Genomic DNA, 21,111 nt, shown 5'->3' with positions numbered 1-21,111 from the left:
TTACAGTTTTGGCATAGTATGGCAAAACCAGCTTTTCTTGCATTCTCTTTTTGTTAATTAAGAAAAGTCTCAGCATTCCACATCACATTTTCAGCAATCCAGACTTGGCAGTTTATTTTTATAAATTAATAGATGTCCATGTTGGATTTGCTGCAGACCTGTTTAGGGTTTTTTTTTTTTTTGAAAAACCTTGTTTGATCTTCCTTGTGCTGGAGGCATAATGTGCAAGGAGAGACCACAACATCGATGGAGGAAGCCTCAGCACAGCAACATTCTTGTCTTTCTGCGCTTTGATATGCCCACCCACACTGTGACCTTAGTGTCCTGTTGTCCTTTACCGTTCTGATGAGTTCTTCATGGTTGAATGCATAATCTCTTCATTTTTGTAACATCTTAAGACATCGGGCCTGTGTGCTGCTGTTCGTTCGACAGGATAAAAGTGAGATGCATCCTGTAGAAAAGCTTATTTGGTGTTAGCTTGCAGTTGAGTGTAATTATGCAGGAAAAGGAGACTTTGGTGAGCTTGTTCTCAAAATGTTGGGACAGATATGGCCAAAGATTTGTGGGACATTAGAAAGAGAAGTATTTGGTGAACCACTCCTGTTTTTGAGGGTCTTGTCCATCAGGTCCTGTTTCAATGACCCTGTGCTCAGCAGGAGTCCTGGAACAAAGGTACAAAGTTATTGCAAATAAGAATAGGAAATGTAGATATGACATGTTGGGAGAAAAAAATGTTAAGAAAAGGGACTTGTTAACACTAAATCAGGGAAAGGTTGTTTAATGTGTTTAAGACTTTGAGCACAAGCAGCTGAATTGGTAGTTAGCATCTATGGATTTTTTTTATTTTTTTATAATTAATATCAGGGCTACAATGTATGCACCAATTTTTTTTTTATTTTTTTTTATGTAAAAGTGGGCGCAACTATTTTTAAAGGAGAACTTCACTTCCAGAACAACAGTTTACAAATAATTTACTCACCCCCTTGTCATCCAAGATGTTCATGCATTTCTGTCTTCAGTCGTAAAGAAATTATGGTTTTTGAGGAAAGCATTTCGGGACTTTTCTGCATATAATGGACTTCATTGGTTCCCCTGATTTTGAACTCCAAAATGCAGTTTAAATGCAGCTTCAAGAGGCTCTAAACGATCCCAGCCGAAGAAGAAGGGACTTATCTAGCGAAACGATCGGTCTTTGTTTTCGAAAAATAAAAATTTGTAGACTTTTTAAGCACAAAAGCTCGTGTAGCACAGGCTCTGGGATGCGCGTTCTTGAATGATGAATCTTTAATGTGACTCCGGAAGAACGAGTCGTCTCGGGGAGTGATTCGTTCAGTCGCACATGCGCAACATCCTATTAGGTTCTGTACTGGAATTAGTTCACCTGTTTTGAGTCTTTGGGTTTTTGAGTCGTTCGTTCATCTTATGGGGCTGTCACGTGATGCTGATTTTGCTACGAATGAAATGGCTCGAAAAAAGATTCGTTCATTTTGCTGAATGAGACTCAAAGGTCTAAGTCAGAAAAATGACCCAAACTTCTCATCACTACGAATCACGTCTTCGAATCACCACAAGTTCATCGTCTGTGTACTCCGGCTCAAAAAGGTAGAGTATGTCGAAAAACTCCATGTTATTTTCTCCTACAACTTCAGAATCGTCCGACATCGTTGTACCCTTTGTTTGTAAACAGCGTTTGACTTACGTGCACTTTCTTCGTCTTTGCGCATTTGCTTTGTAAACACTGGGTCTGTAGTTCCGCCTACATCCACGTGAACGAGCATTCCAGAGCCTGTGGTCCTCGAGCTTTTGTGCTTAAAAAGTAAACAAATTTTTATTTTCTGAAAAAAATGGCCGATCGTTTTGTTAGATAAGACCCTTCTTCCACGGCTGGGATCGTTTAGAGCCCTTTGAAGCTGCATTTAAACTGCATTTTGAAAGCACCAAAATCGGGGCACCAACGAAGTCCATTATATGGAGAAAAATCCTGAAATGCTTTCCTCAAAAAACATAATTTCTTTACGACTGAAGACAGAAAGACATGAACATCTTGGATGACAAGGGGGTGAGTAAATTATTTGTGAATTGTTGTTCTGGAAGTGGACTTCTCCTTTAGCATGCAAGCCTTCAGGTGTCAGCTTCTTCAGGTTATAGTATATGCTGGTGGATACTGCACATTTTGGTAAATATAGTTGGCTAACCATTTTAGACCTTTTTTTTTTTTTTTTTACCTTTGGGAACATGTTTTGTTTTTATATTTTTTACTTTGCAAATGTTCAGTGCTGCAACTTGGATTATTCATAAAGGCATACAAATAAAAAAGGTACTCAGACGGTAAAAAGGAGCTTTTATTGGTCTTTGGGCCAAGAGTCCTATTTTAGTATTATTTAATGTTAGTATAGTATTACATAATATCCCTAGTGAAAAATAAACATACTAAAATGTATTTCAAAAACATTAATTTCAGGCTAAGTAGACTACAAATACATTTACATATTTATGTACTTAATAAAAATACCCTGTAATTGTACTTCCAGTATATTAAGCTGGTATACTTAAAGTCTGCTAAATTGGAACAATACATTTTGTACTTAATGCACTTTAAGTGTGCGGAAGTAGTTAAGTCCAATTAAAGATATACTTAAGTATATTTGATTGTGGAATTTAAATAAGTATAATTTAATAAGTACACTTTAAATATTGTGCATTTAAAGACTCATATTATTCAAAGATCATAAAATCTTCATCAATAGTGACATTAAAACACATTTTAGGCTTAAGAAATGTGAATTGTGCACAAGTACTACTCTAAATAAAGTTTAATATCAGTAAGTTTTAGTAAAATCTCAGTAAATATGTTAATAGATTTGAACTATACATATGAAATGTATTTTAAATATATTTAACTAGGGATTTCAAATTAAATATATATTTGCATAATTTTTATTTTTTGTTACATTTATATATAGTAAAAAAGTAATGGATTTAAAACATCTAGTTTATTTTATACTAAGTATAGTTCAAGTCTATTAACATATTTACTGACATATTACTAATATAAAAATTGTAACTACACTTTATTTGAAAGTACTACTTGTGCACAATGCACATTTCTTAATATTAAGCCTAAAATGTTTTAATGTCACTATTGATGAGGACTGTATGACCATTACATAAAATGCCAACTATTTAAAGTGTACCTAAAGTATACTTGTAGTAGTTCCACTTAAGCACATCAAATATACTTAAGTATATCTTTAGTTGGACTTCAGCACTACTTCCACACAAAGTGCATTAAGTGCAAAAATAGTTGTTACAATTTAGCAGACTATAAATATATATATATGTTTAGTATACTAAAAGTACAACTGCAGGGTATTTTTATTAAATACATAATATGTAAATGTATTTGTAGTATACTTGGCATGAAATAAATGTTTTTTAAATATATTTTAGTATATTTATTTTTTACTAGGGTTATGTGATTTTGTCAGATTTTAGTTAACATTTATAACAACACTGGATTTAAATCCTAACTGAGATTTTGGGCTAGAAACCCTGAACTACATTTATTTACATATTATATGTATATACAAATTCTTTTGTGAGCAATTTCAAACCATGTTTTACAATATGAAATGATTTTTTTCTAAGAACAGAAAAGGCACCACATACAGAAAATCTTGAAGTTGCTTTGGATAAAAGCATCTGTTCAATGAAAAATATGTAATTATTACGTTTGATATGAAACAAAAACTCAGATTTCAAATTCGCATGTGAACTGATCATCTATTTCACTTTAATACCAGTTCCAAAATAAACATGAACGAACATCCAACGGTATGCTAAAATAATATAATTTTTACTGTTTTTTTCAGTGTTTAGGTTTTGTTTTAATAAATCTGTCAAGTTTTTACAACAGCCACAGTTTAAATGTACTTCAAAAAAACGAATTGGAGTAGAAATATAATTATGTAATTTTAACAAAATATTGAGTGTAATTTAAGCATTTGTCTACAAATTAGTTCATTTTAACCTTCAATATTATAGTAATGTAGTACCAACTGACTCTCATGTATATTTTACAGCATTACTTGAGAATTTTTCTCCTTTGAGAAAATTTGACATGTTCTGCACCTGATATATATCCAAAATAATCGATATTGGAAATGGAAGCGAATTGAATTGAATTTAGAAATGTGTTCCAAATCCCAGCCCTTATGTATTATTAATTCTTCCATATGTTGAATTTGTATTTAAAAAAAACAGAAAAGAAAAAAGTTTTCAGGAGATGAATTTCAGGATTTGTCGTTATGTAAGAGATTACCTGATGTGCTGGTTGTAGTTGATTTTAAGCTGCGGCTGATGTCGCACCTCTTGAGAAGGTGGGCGGCTCTGTCTGATAGAGGCTCTGTGTTCAGTATGAGGGGAGTTGGGTGTGTGTGTCCTTGTTAGGGTGGTTCCTCGCCCGCTCTGTTCCAGATTGGGTAATCCACGCTCCATAACTGGTGAGCATTTTGCCTTGGGTGACCCCCCATCATATGAGCAGAGGTTTGGGATGCTAGTTTCCTCAACCCCTTTTTTCTATAAACAGAAGGCAGATTACAACAGATTAATCCTAAGATTCAGTAAACATCTTCTTTTTCAGTTATTGTCTGATACTAGATGAATGGAATTTGTGCTGTGGGAATTGGAAAAGTGTGTATGTGTGCTACCTTCATAGTAGGTGTGAGGGTCCCTGCTTGTGTCCTAGAGTCATAAGGCTTCAATATTTCATCGCTGCACAGAGGTGGATGCTGGGATAGCTGGTGGAGATCCTCCTGAAATAAAAAAAGAAATGCTGTGATGAGACAGAAGGGTACAAGCATGCTGTGTCTCACACATCTGTGAATGTGCGTGTCTAACCACAAGACTTTTGATGAGTTGGTCTCTCTCGCTTAGCTTGTCCTGTAGTTTAGCAATTGTGTGCAGGTCTTCTACTCTCCTCTTTCCCCTTTCTTCCCTTTCTCGCAACCTACAAACATAAAACACAAGAACACAAAGCAGACATACAAATATTAATTGTGCAACATTAATGCAACATTAAGGCATTAAATGTATCAAAAATGTTGAAATGTTTACAGAATAACCTCATAATTGAACTCACAAGAATAAAGGTATAACATTATTCTTTCATTATTATTTTTTCTATTCTCTTATCATTTTATTTTATTTTATCAAAATATTACAATTTTATTTACAAAAAAATATATTATTTTCAATACATTTTTAATATGGCACTAAAACAGTCAAACTTTGATTATTACTTGTGTAACATGATATTCTAATATCGATAATATTAATCATTTTATCAGAACCTTATATGTGTATTAGTACTATATTTTGTGTATTTTGTGTAAGTTATGCTACCCATTTTTTTTAATTTGTAGTAAGAATCTGTTAAATGCAGTAAAATGTTAAGCAGTGATAAAATTAAGTAAAATGTTAAACTGACCTGTATTTTTATAGCTACAATTATTATTAAATTAGCCAGTATATTTTATAAATTAGCACACAAGCAGCTGGGATGTGTGGAATTTAAACTCGCTTCAGTTGTATTGAAATTTGAAGAAAATCCTAAGAGCCAAGAGCCCTTGCCATATATTGTCTTGCTTGGGTTAATTCTGTATGTATGTGTGGTTTGCGTTTTGCATTATTGATGTGGGAGGAGTAGGTACTCTGTTTCCAAGGCAACTATGCGGGCCTGTAGTCGTGTTTGGGCGGTGCTGAAGTCTGATATTATGGTCTGGATCTCCATTCTGTGCTCTCTCTTCACACTCTCCATGTTATTCCTGTGATCCGACCCAACAGCTTCACCTGCCTCATCTCGTTCCTCAGAGAAACTGCACATCAGATACAATACATCAATATCACACACGAAAATTCTGCTTTGTTCTCAAGCCTATCCATCTTATTTTTCAATGCGGAAGTAAGCTGTTTTCTGTGAATGTATGAGATTTCTGGTTCATTATATCAACGAGAAGAATAACAAAGTGCAGTAAACGGTACTCATAATCATCTGAGTGAACAAAGATGTAAGTAGCAATGTTACTATAGTACAAGGCCTACAACTTTATTTAGAAGTCCTATGACAGATTTAAAAGCTCATGTAATTTAATTCAGCTTCTTCATGGCATCACAAGATGCCAGTAGTTATTTAATACATAACAAATAAAACTGATTGCAGTCAATTCAAACATGATATTTGTGACCCTGGACCACATAAGGGTAATTTTTGAAATTGAGATTTATACATCATCTGAAATCTGAATAAATAAGCTTTCCATTGATGTATGGGTTTGTTTGGATAAGGCAATTTGGCTGAGATACAACTATTTGAAAATCTAATCTGAGGGTGCAAGAAAATCTAAATTTTGAGAAAATCGCCCTTAAAGTTGTCCATATATAGTTCTTAGCAATGCATATTATTAATCAAAAATTAAGTTTTGATATATTTACAGTGGGAAATTTAGAAAATATCTTAATGGAACATGATCTTTACTTAATATCGTAATGATTTTTGGCATAAAAGAAAAATTGATCATTTTGACCCTTACAATGTATTGTTTGCTATTGCTACAAATATACCTGTGCTACTTATGACTGGTTTTGTGGTCACATTTAATTAAACAAAAATTATATTGTTTTACATACTAACAGGGGAAGGGGAAAAACAAATTTCCTGAAGTCTCTGTGCAAAGCAGTATACATATCAACAAGATCAACTGAATATGCCCGAAGTTATTATTGTCCAGAGACCTTTATAGCTTTATATGATGATCAGATTTAAAGGAATAGTTCACCCAAAAATTAAAATTATGTCATTAATTTCTCACCCTTATGCCGTTCCAAACCCGTAAGACTTTCGTTCATCTTCAGAACACAAATTAAGATATTTTTGATAAAAGGTAGTTTTTTTTAATGAAAAACTACCACATTTAAGGCCCAGAGAAAGGTAGTAAGGACAGTTAAAATAGTCTAAGTTAAATCAGTGGATGAACTATCCCTTTAATTTTTACTTTTATTCACATAAACTTCGGTCAGTGCATTCATAGAGCACACCAAACATATTCAACGGAAGCTCAAACAGAGCCAGAAATCTCAGGTTTAATTATAAATAGTTCATTTGTATTACAAAGATGAACAAACATAGTATGGATTTGGAACCACATGAGGGTAAATAATTGGGTGAACTATCCCTTTAAGGGGCCAATGCAGAGCTAATCTTCTGTAGTACAAACATGGAATTGTTTCAAATGGGCCCCTTGTCACTGAAAAATGGGAATAGAAAAGCAGTTCTTCACCAGAATAAGCAGCAATGGGGACTTTATGCTGACAGTCAACAATCAGTCTTGTCACTGACGCCTGTGTGAGTGCTTGTGGTCATCTTGTTACTGACCTCCTGTCTGTGTGCGTGTTTGAGGTCATCTTGTTACTGATCTTCTGTGTGTGATTACGCTTGTAGTTATTTTGGTACTGACCTCTTGCGTTTATGTTTATGGTCATCTTGTTCTTCTTTCTGTGCGATTATTGCACTCATGCGTTCTTTCAGATCTTCGTTCTCTCTCTTTAGCTCCTGAACCTCACTGCTTTTCTCATCCAGCTGTCTCTCTAGTGACTGTAAGCGGTTTTGCTGCTTCAGATCCTGAGGAGGAGACAGAGAAAGAGAGACATAGGGTGATGAACCCCTTGAGGCGGTATAAGTGTATGTGTGGGTCTGTGTGGTTTGTATGTGTACCTGCTGCAGGGCCATCATTTGTGTGTGTGTGTGTATTTCGTTCTGAAGGTCCTCAATCTGCTGCATGTGTCTCTGGGTGACCTGTCTCACCCACTCAGTGTGCTGCTGGGTCAGCTCTGCCTTCTGCTTGTCTACACACACACACACACACAGTCGAAAGACACATTAGATCAGACATGCCTACAAAGGTGGCCTTATGTGCTGTGTTCAGTCTTGCTCTACTTTAGTCAGTGGCACTAGATGGTGCTGTTGTGCAAAATGCAATGCATGATCCTCAACTCATTTTAAAGGGATAGTTCACCAAAAAATGAAAATTCTGTCATTAATAACCTCCATGTTGTTCCAAACCCGTAAGACCTTTGTTCATCTTTGGGACACAAATTAAGATATTTTTAATGAAATCCTACAGCTTTCTGACCCTGCATAGACAGCAATGCAACTACCATTTTCAAGGCCCAGAAAGGTAGTAAGGACATCGTTAAAATAGTCCATGTGACATCAGTGGTTCAACCTTAATTTTATGAAGCTGTGAGAATACTTTTTGTGCAAAGAGAACAAAAAAAAAACGACTTTATTTAACTATTTCTTTTCTTCCGTGTCAGTCTTTGACGCTCGTTCACGAGAGTACCACGACGCATGGCGCATCAAAGACTGACACAGAAGAGGAGAAATTGTTCAGTAAAATCTAATTTTTTGTCTTCTTCGCGTACATAAAGTATTCTCGCTGCTTCATGAAATTAAGGTTGAACCACTGTTGTTCCATGAACTATTTTAACAATGTCCTTACTACCTTTCTGGGCAGACTTTTCATTTTTGGGTGAACTATCCCTTTAAGAATTTAAAACTTGTTTTATATACCCTACTCATTATGACAGATAATGACAGTACTTACAGTTAGCATCTATATTCTAGTAAAGCCTTTTACTAAAAGAAGTGTACAGCTATTGGAATATTTCTGCAAATATGGTAATCAGCATATTATGAATTAAACCTTTTAATAAACAAAGATATCCTGCTATTCTCTTCTGCCAGCATTTGCCATTCATTACGCTCCATTTTAGTCCTTTAATTAACATTCATTCTCATTCATATCCCTAATGACTGAAGATGAGGGTGAACGATGAATTGGAAAATGTAGGCTAGTAACCTTTTTAAATAACGAGAGCTATATTGATTCATGTTCATTCATTTTAATGTCTGTATAAAAAAACGTAAAAAAAAAAAAAATAAAAAAAGCATGCGTCTAAATGCTAATTTAATTCTAATGTGTTGCTGATTAGCTGTATTTATTTATAATATGCACTGCCTTAGGTCTTAGACCAGTGGTCCTTAACCTTTCTGACTGCATGGCCTCCAATTGTCAAAGACAATGTTTAAAGACCCACCAGGATATTTCTGGTACTTCTGTACTGACAAAGCTGATTTTTTTCATACATTTGATGTCTAGAAACTTTAAAATAATTAAAACAATGATTAAAATAAATAAATTCCATAAGTGAATGTATTTGTGGTTTACAGTTTAACTTTTGCACGTCTAGAAATCACATATTTAAAATTCTCTCACACAGTATATTCAGGTTGTCCAATATCATGAGAACACTGATTATTAAAGAAGTTCACTTCCAGAACAATATTTACAGATAATTAAAAAAAATTAAATAAAAAAATTGTTTTTTGAAGACGAACATTCCAGGATTTCTCTCATATAGTGGACTTCTATGGTGCCCCCGAGTCTGAACTTCCAAAATGCATTAAAATGCAGCTTCAATAAGCTCTAAATGATCCCAGGCGAGGAAGAAGGGTTTTATCTAGTGAAACGATTGGTTATTTTCTAAAAAATTTTACAATTTACATACTTTTTAACCTCAAGCACTCGCATATTCCAGTTAATGACAGTTAGGGTAGGTCGAAAAACTCCCATCTTATTTTCTTCTCCAACTTCAAAACCGTCCTAAAAAGTATATAAATTGTCATTTTCTTTTTAGACAATAAATGATTGTTTTACTAGATAAGACCATTCTTCTTTGGCTGGGACCATTTAGAGCCTTTTGAAGCTGCGTTTAAACTGCATTTTGGAAGTTCAAACTCAGGGGCACCATAGAAGTTCACTATATGGAGAGAAATTCTGAAATGTTTTCCTCAAAAACAATTTCTTTATGACTGAAAAAAGAAAGACATGAACATCTTGGATGACAAGGGGATGAGTAAATTATCTGTAAATTTTTGTTCTGGAAGTGAACTGCATCACTGGATGCAGAATTAATTTTTTCATGTTATTTGAACTTAAATGTGTGTTGGCAGTGTGTGTACACAACCACCCTACAATGATAAAAATCCACCCAGTGTTTTTTTTTTAAATCATAACCCCTTTCTCACATCAAGCCATTCTCAGACTCTTGGTTGTGACACGTCACACAGACCAAGGCCCCTCCCACAATTGACACTGGTGTTTTAGCATAGACCCGCCCTGAGTGTAACAGTCCACCGTTGTTTCGATGCCGGAGCAGGGGTACACAAGAATGTCTTCTAAGCAATTGAGGTGTTCTGTTGTTGGATGTAATAATGATCATAGCAGTTGTCATTTACTCCTGACATCTGAGAAAATGCAGAGGATTAATGTTACTTTTATTTTTGAAGGGAATGCACCCCCCGATCTACCTAAACGCATCTACATTCACGCAAATCATTTGTGTTCCAGCTTCACCTACAGAAAAAGCCAGTATAAGGTTTTTTATGAATTTTTGCAAATCGCCTGTCCTCATCATGTGCTAGTTAGCAGTTCCGCTGCAAAATGCGGCTGAAGTTTACAGTCTCTCAGAGAACTGCTCGTCACCCCACAGAAGAGAGGGGCGGGGTGCGCACAGCTCATTAGCATTTAAAGGAACACGCATCAAAACCGCTCGCTGTGAACAGAGCTGTTTTGACAAGGTAAAAAGCGTGTTGTTTTATGTTACAGACTCTTCATTAAGACCCTAAAGAATCATATCAACTTGTGGCATCCGATGACCCCTTTAAATAAAAATGTCAGTTGTTCAGGGAACAAATTAAAATAAGACTTACTCTTGTGTCTTATTGTAAACCTTTTTGTCTAGTTTGAAATAATTTTGCTGCCCCACTGGTAGTGTGACAAGGCCTCCAGCCCCCAGATGACTATGGAAGATTGTTTGTTCCTTTTTGGTGGAATATACTTTCTCTAACTAGTATTATACCAAGAATGTGACTTTGATGTTTGCAAAAACATTCTGTATGGGGTGTGATGGTTACCCAGCTGTAGTTTGTGCTGTGTGAGCAAGCGTTGTCTTTCTGACTGAAGTTCTTCATTGGCTTGTGCTTCCAAGGCCTGAAGAGCACGCTGGTGATTTAACCTTTCCACACGCAACAACTCCTCCTCTCGCTCACGCCACCCCCGCTTTTCCCTCTCCTCTTCCCTTTCTCCCGTAGCCCTTCCGTCCTCCTCGTCCTCATCTTCCTCTTTCACCACCTACAGGAAAACACAAAATTACTAACACAGAGTTCTTTCCCCAGTTGGTGTGAGGACCATATTGGAATTGCTCAGTTTCTTCTCCTTATTCTTCTCCAAAATGAATTGCATTTTTGAGGGTCTAAACATGCTGAAAAACTCATGAAACTTTGAACACGTGCCATAAGTGGCGAAAATTTACATCTGATATGGGTTTCAGAAATGGGTGTGGCAAAATCTCTCGATAGCACCACCTATAAAATTTCAACAAAGTGCCCCTTGAGCTATGTTTCACATACATGTACGAAATTCGGTACACACATGTAACACACCAATACCTACAAAAACGTCTCTCGGTACGAAGTCCAAAACCCAACAGGAAGTCTGTTAGTTTTAATTTTCTCTGCAAGTTTTTCTGCCGTTTTTGCCATTTTCAGGTGTAGTATTTAAACAAACTCCTCCTAGAGATTTAAACAGATCAACACCAAATTTGGTCAGTGTAATCTAAAGCCCTTTGTGATGTTAAATTGTGAAGATCTTGAGTTTTCGTTAAAGGGCGTGTCCATGGCGGCCTGACAAATTACAATGTTTTGTCATGTAAAAAGAAGTTATTGTAACTCTAAGCCTTACAATGTCCAATCTACATATAAAGGCCAATATTAAGTAATTATCATAGTGCCACCTGCTGGCAACAGGAAGTAACTTGTTTTACACTAACTTAAAAATGCAATGTCCAATCTGCCCCAAACTTCACATGTTTGGTAAGATTCCTGGCCTGAAGACATCTAAAGGCCAATATTCAGTTATAATCATAGCGCCACCTGTTGGCAACAGAACATGTCATGTTTTACACTAACTTAAACATACCATGTTGAATCTGCACCAAACTTGTTTGATCAAAGTCCTGGCTTGAAGACATATACATGTCAATATTATAGTCATAGCGCCACCAGCTGGGAGCAGGAAGTGTGGCACATATAAACAGTGTTGGGGAAAGTTACTTTTTAAAGTAATGCATTACAATAATGAGTTACTCCCTAAAAAGTAACTAATTAGGTTACTTATTTACTTTTCATGGAAAGTAATGCGTTGCATTACTTTTGCATTACTTTTTAAATCTGGGCAGGGCTTGCTTGTTTGTTTTTAATATAAAAAGTTAAATTTTTAGCAAATGTAAAAGCTCTTTCACACCAAAAAGTGAAATAAATAAGCCTGACTGAAGGAAAAGTAAATTCACATCTGTACAGTAGAACTGTAGGAGAAGGAAGTTCAACACTCTTCAGCAATGAGAAAAATGAAGCCCAAATGTTAGTTAATCAAAACTAAGTTTTGCTTATTAGTATAGTTGAATTGGATCAACAAAGGTCAGCAGCAAAGACATTGGTTAATAAAATGGGGTTGAATACATGAAGTAAACAAAAAGTAACTGGTGTTACTTTACTAGTTACTTGAAAAAAGTAATCTGATTACGTTACCCCCAACACTACATATAAATGACTTTGACAGATTCCTCCTATATTTACCACTTCAAATGCATATTGCTCACCGTTCACTGTTTTCCTAAAGCCACTGGGTGGTGGTGAGCCTAGTGCGAGGGCTCTTTCAACACTGCTTGCAGCTTTAATTTTAAAGTTTCTGGCCACACATTTAAAATCAGCATGATCTAAAACATCACTGGATCCCAATTTCTTGAATGTGGACAAAGCATGTTTCAAAATATCTTCTTTTGTGTTCCAAATGACTGAAGAAATACTCACAGGTTTGGAATGACATGAGAGTATATGATGACAGAATGTTTTTTGGTTGAATTATCCCTTTAACAGCACTCTCAGTTTAATTGTTATTTATTATTAATGATAATTACATTATTCATAAGAAATCTTTTGATCTCCTGGCAGCCCTAGTAGTGTATACGCACCTGTAACTGCTGTCTCATCAGTCTCTCTTTTTCTTGAATGGTGGAGTGAAGCTGAGCTCTGAGTGTGCTGTTCATATCTCTTGTCTTTTGTATCTCCTGCTTCATTCGTTCCATCTCTCCATTACCGTAACGTCTCTCTCTTTCTACTTCCATCTTCTCTGAGAGTGCTCGCTTTTCCTCCAACTGTACATGGAGATAAAAAAAATTACAGCTGACAGAGTGAACTGTGTGTATGATGGGTCTGAGGAAACTGAGAGTGTGTGTTACCTGTGTCTGCAGTTCTTCTATTCTGTGTTGCCACTGTTGATTTATCTTTCTGATCTCTTCTTCTCGTTCTCTCTTCATTTCCACGATCTGATCAGAGAACTGCTTCTCAAACTGTAGCCTACACACATACATAAACATTTAAATGAATAAAAAGGCACTTTATACCCATTTTACACACTATTAGAAACTAGGAATGTCAAAGTTAACACATCTGATCGCGTCTGACTAATATGTTAATGCATTAAAAAATTAAATTAATCACATAATTAAAATGAGTCACAATTAAATATTTTAATTAACAGACAACCATAGAATTTCTCTTTCTGTCTCACTTTTGTTTTGACACACCTGATCCTCTCCTCTATACCATGATTAGACTGTTGTAGAATGTCTCTCTCTTGCTGTAGAGCAGAAATCTCTGCCTGTAACACTTCCCTCTGTGCGGCAAACTCCTCCTGTGGGAGACATTAAAAGAAAGGAGGACAAGGATGGATGGATACATGGATGGAAGGAAGGAAAGATCCCTGGATTAAGGAAGAGAAAGAAGTAGATCGGTTGCTAGGTGAATATTAATGTCTTTCTTTCCTCTGGGCGGCATAGATGTGCTGAGTTCAGCAGAACCTTGTGCTGCCATAAGGGAATTGCAGATCTGCGTGTGCTTGTGAGTATGTGTGATAGAGCTGAGCAGTAATGGAAAGGGACATCACTGACACTTTGTCCACATGTCAACTGGAAGTGTGTGTTGAGCAGAAAGGAGCGAGAACCTGTATTTGCTGCATACTGCTGTGTGTGTTTTCCAGTTCTTCCCTCACTCGTACACACTCTGGGCCACATGCTGACTGCCGCTCCACCTTTGCGTACTCCTGCTCTCTCTCTTTTGCCCTTTCCTTCTCTTCTTCTCTTTCCCTCTCCAGCGACTGAATCACCCCCTCCAATTTCGCCATCTGCAAGCCAAGAAAACTCAGGTCAGCAAAGATCTGTAAGAACCATAAGAGCATGTGGAAAGCACTCAGGTTTAATATAACAAAGAAAATGATCTGTTATAGAATACAATCTTTATTAAAAGAAAGCTGAGGTTAAGGTTCTTTCTCAAGGGGATACAATGGGGATTGTTATAGGGTGTGTCTGAATCTTCAGTAGTTCATTAGTAAAAGTAAATTGTTTACGTATTATACTCAATTACCAGTAATGTGATAATCTCATAAGTACAAATTTCTAAAGAATTTTTTTTTTCTTTTTTATGTTAATCATAGAGGCGTAATTTGTAATCATCTTGTATTATTGTATATACGTTTTTAAAAGAAAAATAATACTTTCATTTTATTGATCAATGTTAAAAAAAAACTTTTTGAAACATTTTGAATTTGAACATCAGGGTAAATTTAACTTATTTTGTCTTCTGGGAAACATATAACTATCTTATGTAGGCTCTGAAGGGCAGTACTAAATGAAAAAAAGTTAAAAAATAAGAAAAATGTACACATCTCCATTCTGTTCAAAAGTTTTCACCCCCCAGCTCTTAATGCATGGTTTATCCTTCTGGAGCATCAGTGAGCATTTGAACCTTCTGTAATAGTTGCATATGAGTCCCTCAGTTGGCCTCAGTGCGAAAAGATGGACCTCAAAATCATACAGTCACTGTTGGAAAGGGTTCAAACACAAAAAAATGCTGGAAAACCACAGAATTTTGAACTGAAGGATTTTTCTGAAGAACAGCAAGCAGTTTAACTGTTCAGGACAAACAAAAAAAACACAGTTGTGGATCATTCAGGTAATAACACAGTATTAAGAATCAAGGGGATGTAAACTTTTGAACCGGGTAATGTTTATAAATTCAACTATTATTTTCTATTGTGGATTATATGTTAACATCTTTTAGGTGAAATATCTTATTCAGGTCAGTATTAAATAAACAATGCCATGCATTTTGTATGATCCCTCTTATTTTGGTAAAATAATTAACATTTTGCAGACTTTGAAAGGGGGATGTACATTTTTGACCTCAACTGTACAGAAATCAAAGCTGTTGAAGACCAAAAAGACCTTTTTTCCTTTTTCTTTAACATTCTGCAATTTTATTTTTATTATATTTGTACATATATGCCATTATGTTTAAAGCAGGACAAGCACATGATGGCATAATGGCACTATTCTTTCTAACAGCTAAAACGAAGAAGCCTGACGGCATGTTCAGGGTTCCTGTTGATAAATACCAACTAACAAATTTTAATGAACTTATAAGGTGTCTCAGGAATTTAAGTCATCTGTGTCCCAATATTTAAAGCAGTGGTTCTCAATAGATGGGTTACGAACAACCATTTTTGTCCCTGTAATGTTGTGGACAGTAGGTCCAATGAAAAAGAGCAGCCAGTTAGACAGCAATGCTGAAGTGGTTATAACAGGAGAACATAAATTGTCACTTTTTATGATATAAGCAATATCTCAGCAATGTAAGGTGTAAGTTAATTCATGACTTCTACTCTAAATATAGTTTTGAACAAAACGATTGCTCATGAGGATATTTTATTATCACATTAATGTCAGCAATTCAGCAGTCCTGTCACACTATGTGTTCTCTGTTCTCAAAGTCCTGCCAAAGTGACAGCGTGGTGCACAGCGGGAATTAGATTACCTGCCTTTCAGTCCTGTTAATTTCTTCACAGTTACTTTCAGGATTCATAAATCATTTTGCAGGTGTTATTTAATCCATCTGCATTGATACCGCCCATTATTTTGCAGTTGTTTGGAAACACACATCAATTTTAAATGGAAGGAAAGGAAATATGAAAAATGCACGACAATCGTGTTAGTTAATCATTGTTGGGTGTAGTAGCAAAACCGCATACAAACCTAAGGACCATGTTCGAAACTCCTTGAAACAAATGAGCCAGAAAACCTAGCATTAGAGATTTTTCAAGAATTGTCCCTTGTGGGATTTTAACCTACAAACTTTTTTGCACCAACCTAGACCATTAAACATATTGCAGAATTGTAATTATGCTTGCTTCACTGCGACACAGCACTAAAGCAACAATCCTTTTCCTTGCTATCACTTTTATTAAGTACTGCTTCGTTATCATAACCCAGTTCTAAGGCTGTTGGCATATTAGATGAAGCATTAGACGAAGCCCTGTGCCTTGGGCACTACAAATGTTCTTTTTGTTTTCTCATTTATCATGGTCATGTGGAGAGCTCTGGGCCTCTCGATCTGTCTCTGTGTATTTAAGCAGAAGGACTGAGCATGTTACCCTTGCCTGAGCCTCAAACCAATTTGAAAGAGCTTGATATGAATATAGTTCAAGTTATTTGTGGTGACCTGATTCATTAGTAGGTCAACAATGTTGTCAACAATATCCAAGATTGTTTTGGTTTTTAAGAGGAAAAGCAAATGAGAAATTTATTTTTTTTTCTGTGTGATATTCTTTGCAATAATTTACCTCTCTGTTGGACAGCTGTAGTTGGTTGCGTAGCTCTTCCCTCTCTGTCTCTAAAGTCTTTCTCTCTTCTTCTCCGGTATTCATCTGCTCCTCCATCTGTGGTCAAACCAACATTATAATATTAGCATCTCTTAATTTAATATTTCAACAGTAATATCAGATTATACATTAGATCTTTTTAATACTGCTTTCCTAGTTACTTTTTAACTTGTTTTAAGAAGGGCAAACAGTCTACATCTTTGCAGTGTTTTTTTTTTTGTCCTTGACTCATATTTGTTTATGTTTTTTCCCTTGACTTACAGTACTGCTTATAAGTTTATGAACCCTTTAGAATTTTCTATATTCTTCATTAAAATAACCCAAAGCATCATCAGATTTTCACGTAAGTGGACAAAGAAAATCCAATTAAACATAGGTGATAAAAATACATAATTTGACAATTATTTATTGAGAAAAATTATCCAGTGTTAGATATCTGTGAGTGGCAAAAGTACAGTTGAAGTCAAAAGTTTACATACACCTTTGCAGAATCTGCAAAATGTTAATTATTTTACCAAAATAAGAGAGATCATACAAAATGCATGTTATTTTTCATTTAGTATTGACCTGAATAAGATATTTCACATAAAAGAAGTTTACATATAGTCCACAAGATAAAATAATAGTTGAATTTATAAAAATGACCCCATTTAAAAGTTTACATACACTTAATTCTTAATACTGTGCTGTTACCTAAATGATTCACAGCTGTGTTTTTTGTTTGTTTGTTTAGTGATAGTTGTTCATGAGTTTTCCCCTGCTGTTCTTCAGAAAAATCCTTCAGTTCCCACAAATTCTGTGTTTTTTCAGCATTTTTGTGTATTTGAACCCTTTCCAACAATGACTGCATGATTTTGAGATCCATCTTTTCACACTGAGGACAACTGAGGGACTCATATGCAACTATTACAGAAGGTTCTAATGCTCACTGATGCTTCTAAGGAAACGCAATACATTAAGATCAAGGGGTGTAAACTTTTGAACAGAATAAAGATGAGTACATTTTTTTTATTTTGCCTAAATATCATATTTTTTTCATTTAGTACTGCCCGTCAGAAACTACAGAAGATGCTTACATGTTTCCCAGAAAACAAAAAAAAAGTTAAATTTACCCTGATCTTCAAATTCCAAAAGTTTTCACCCCTTGTCTCTTACTGCATTGTGTTTCCTTCTGAAGCATCAGTGAGTGTTTGAACCTTCTGAAATAGTTTATTTCTGTAATATCTGTATGATCTCTTTTATTTTGGTAAAATAATTAACATTTTGCAGATTCTGGAAACTTTTGACTTCAACTGTATGTGAATCTTTACTTTCAGTATATGGTGTGACCCCCTTTCGCAGCAACAACTGCAGCTAAACATTTCTTGCTGATCAGTACACAATGCCTTGTTGGAATTTTAGCCCAGTCCTCAGGACAATACTGCTTCAGCTCTATGATGTTGATGGGTTTCCTCCTATGACCTGCTTGCTTCAGGTTCTTTCAAAACATTTCAACTGGATTAAGGTCCGAACTTTGACTTGGCTATTCCAAAACATTTACTTTGTTCTTCTTTAACCATTCTTTGGTAGAATGACTTTTGTGCTTGGGGTCGCTGTCTTGCTGTATGACCTATTTTCTCTTGAGATTCAGTTCTTGGACAGGTCCTGACATTTTCCTTTAGAATTTGCTAGTATAACTCAGAATTCATTGTTCCAACAATGATGGCAAGCCTTCTTGGCTCAGATGCAGCAAAACAGGCCCAAACCATGATACCACAATGTTTCACAGATGGGACAAGGTTCTTTTGCTGGAATGCAGTGTTTTCCTTTCTCTAAAGGAAATCCGTCCACAAAACATTTCTCCAATAGTCCTCTGGCTTGTCCACATGATCTTTAGCAAACAACAGATGGGCAGCGACGTTCTTTTTGGAGAACAATGGTTTTCTTTTTGCAACTCTGCCATGCACACCAGTTGTTCAGTGTTCTACTGATGGAGGACTTATAAACATTAACATTAGCCAATGTGAGAAAGGCCTTTATTTGCTTAGAAGTTACCCTGGTGTCCTTTGCTCATGGACTATTACATGTCTTGCTCTTGAAGTGATCTTTGTTGGTCAGCTACTCCTGGGGAGGGTAACAGTGGTTTTGAATTTCCTCCATTTGTGCACAATCTGACTGTGTCTGACTGTGGATCTGGAGTCCAAACTCTTTTGAGATGGTTTTGTAAACTTTTCCAGCCTGATGAGCAACGACAACTCTTTTTCTGAGGTTCTCAGAGATCTCCTTTGTTCATTCCATGATTGACTTCCACAAACATGATCAGACTTTGATAGATTCCTGTTCTTTAAATAAAACAGGGCACGCACTGACACCTCTGAACAGATGGACTCTAATTTTGCCTTCAAATGAACTGCTGATCCTAGAGATCCTAGAGAGATTCACATACTTTTGCCACTAACAGTAATACTAGATCATTTCACTAGATCATCCTCAATAAAGAAATTACAAAAGTATTTATTTTCATCTCATTTTTTAATTGGATTCTTAATTATCAACTTTCAGGAATTGTGTGAAAACCTGATGGTGTTTTGGGTGATAATTATGCAGAAATACAGAAAATTCTCAAGGGTACAAAAACTTTCAGGCAGCACTGTACCTTTATATCACTTAGAATTAGAATTTAGATTTTAGAACTTAGAGGATAGAACTTAGAATTAGTTCTACCAAAATGAACATTTATGTAATGTAATTCTAAACCTTCTTTCTTCCTTCTTTGGAACACATAGGAAAACATTCTGAACAGGATGTTGCTCTTTTCCATTCAACAAAATCAAGTTTTTCAGCAATAAACAATTTAACTTTCAGTCTCTTACATAAGAAGACTCTTCTTTTTTGGAGCTTGAAAGCATTAACTTTCATTACATGAAACATTTTCTTTTTGTGTTCCAAGGAAGAAAGAAAGTCATGTGGGAAAGACATATGGGTGAATAAACGACAGAATGTTTGTATTTGGGTCAACTAAACATTCAAATAAGCCATTTTTGGCTTCTGCCATTAAGACTTTTTATCTGTCTGACTTCTTATGATATGATGGCTAATCTCTGCATGTTCATAAGGGTAGGCCAAGTTTCTGAATGCCGAATATGCGTCATATGTTAATGTGATTCTGATTTCAGAATGACCCATTTTTGCAGCTTAGTTTCCATAATTGGTCTGAATGGACTGGGCTTGGAGCTTTGCATTGTGAATAATAGTGTATGTCTGTTTACACAGCACAAAGAACATTATTTTTATACCTCTGTAACAATAAAGCCACAGTTTATACTGATTATATATTCTTGTAAGATATTCTTAAATCCCATGTTCAATCTTCTAATCCCTGCCTTTTGTTATTGGAAATATGAAAACAAAAACTTGTCATTTAAATAACTAAATTCCAATCATAAATTCAATGCTGAAAGCCCACGCTTCACACTAGTAGTAACACTTTAAATATGTTGTCGTACCTGCTGCGTCTTCTTCTTCTCTGCATCCAGCAATGCGTGCGCATGCCGCAGCTCACTGGCATGTTTGCGTATCACTTCTTCTAGTGCTTTCCGAAGCTGCTCTTTCAGCCTTACTTTCTCTTCTTCCATCTTCTGCTGAACTTGTTTCTTCTCTTCTTCCAGCTCCTGTCTGTCATTCTTTCTTTCGTTCTCCACCTCCTGCTGAAGGCGTCTGATCTCCTCAGTGTGAGCACGCTGCAGCTCCAGACGCATAGAGGATAGAGTATCTGCATGCTAAAACACACACACACATGATTTTTAATGATATAAAACTATAATCCTGTAGTTTCAAAAGAATGACACTACGCCTTTTAAGCTCTGATGTGTCAGTTGTGATGTTTTAAGATGCTCTAAGGGCTGGGTTAATCTTTCTCTGCATACAAATGCATTTCAAATAACATTTTCAAGTGTGCTTTACTCATTTGTATATGTGTGTTTGAGATGACAGGCTTCAGCTGTGATGCGATTTAACCAACAGCATTTCACCATGCGGTTTATGTGTTCTTATATATGAGAGGTGCTGTAGAGAATAGTACAGGTGTTTAAAACTGGTAGTATGTTGTACAATTCTTATCACAATTTTTCAGTCTGAGACAAATTTCAGGCACTTTAAAACATTTCTTTCATTGGGTTATCAGACAATATTTAATATCAGACAATATATACATTTTTGGTAACACTTTCCTATAAGGTGC

General features: G+C 35.7%; 1 protein-coding gene across 1 annotated transcript in view; it reads right to left on the bottom strand.

The window, feature by feature from the left end:
* Positions 1 to 161: 161 nt before the first annotated feature.
* The window catches only part of fam184b (family with sequence similarity 184 member B), a 49,467-nt gene continuing 28,517 nt past the window's right edge, over positions 162 to 21,111 (bottom strand). The window contains exons 6-19 of the mRNA XM_051114705.1: positions 20,378 to 20,650; positions 16,854 to 16,949; positions 14,181 to 14,360; positions 13,765 to 13,871; positions 13,417 to 13,534; positions 13,150 to 13,332; positions 11,036 to 11,252; positions 7,772 to 7,902; positions 7,515 to 7,678; positions 5,712 to 5,876; positions 4,900 to 5,008; positions 4,710 to 4,814; positions 4,322 to 4,578; positions 162 to 661 (exon numbers count right to left, since the gene is read on the bottom strand). Of these exons, the coding sequence (XP_050970662.1) occupies positions 571 to 661; positions 4,322 to 4,578; positions 4,710 to 4,814; positions 4,900 to 5,008; positions 5,712 to 5,876; positions 7,515 to 7,678; positions 7,772 to 7,902; positions 11,036 to 11,252; positions 13,150 to 13,332; positions 13,417 to 13,534; positions 13,765 to 13,871; positions 14,181 to 14,360; positions 16,854 to 16,949; positions 20,378 to 20,650 (2,196 nt within the window). The 3' untranslated portion in view covers positions 162 to 570. The remainder of the gene's footprint in view (positions 662 to 4,321; positions 4,579 to 4,709; positions 4,815 to 4,899; positions 5,009 to 5,711; positions 5,877 to 7,514; positions 7,679 to 7,771; positions 7,903 to 11,035; positions 11,253 to 13,149; positions 13,333 to 13,416; positions 13,535 to 13,764; positions 13,872 to 14,180; positions 14,361 to 16,853; positions 16,950 to 20,377; positions 20,651 to 21,111) is intronic.

This window comes from Labeo rohita, chromosome 1 (genome assembly GCF_022985175.1).
Source record: "Labeo rohita strain BAU-BD-2019 chromosome 1, IGBB_LRoh.1.0, whole genome shotgun sequence".
Classification (NCBI taxonomy): Eukaryota; Metazoa; Chordata; class Actinopteri; order Cypriniformes; family Cyprinidae; genus Labeo; species Labeo rohita.
The sequence above is the reverse complement of the archived record's forward strand: the minus strand, read 5'-3'. Positions and strand labels throughout refer to the sequence as shown.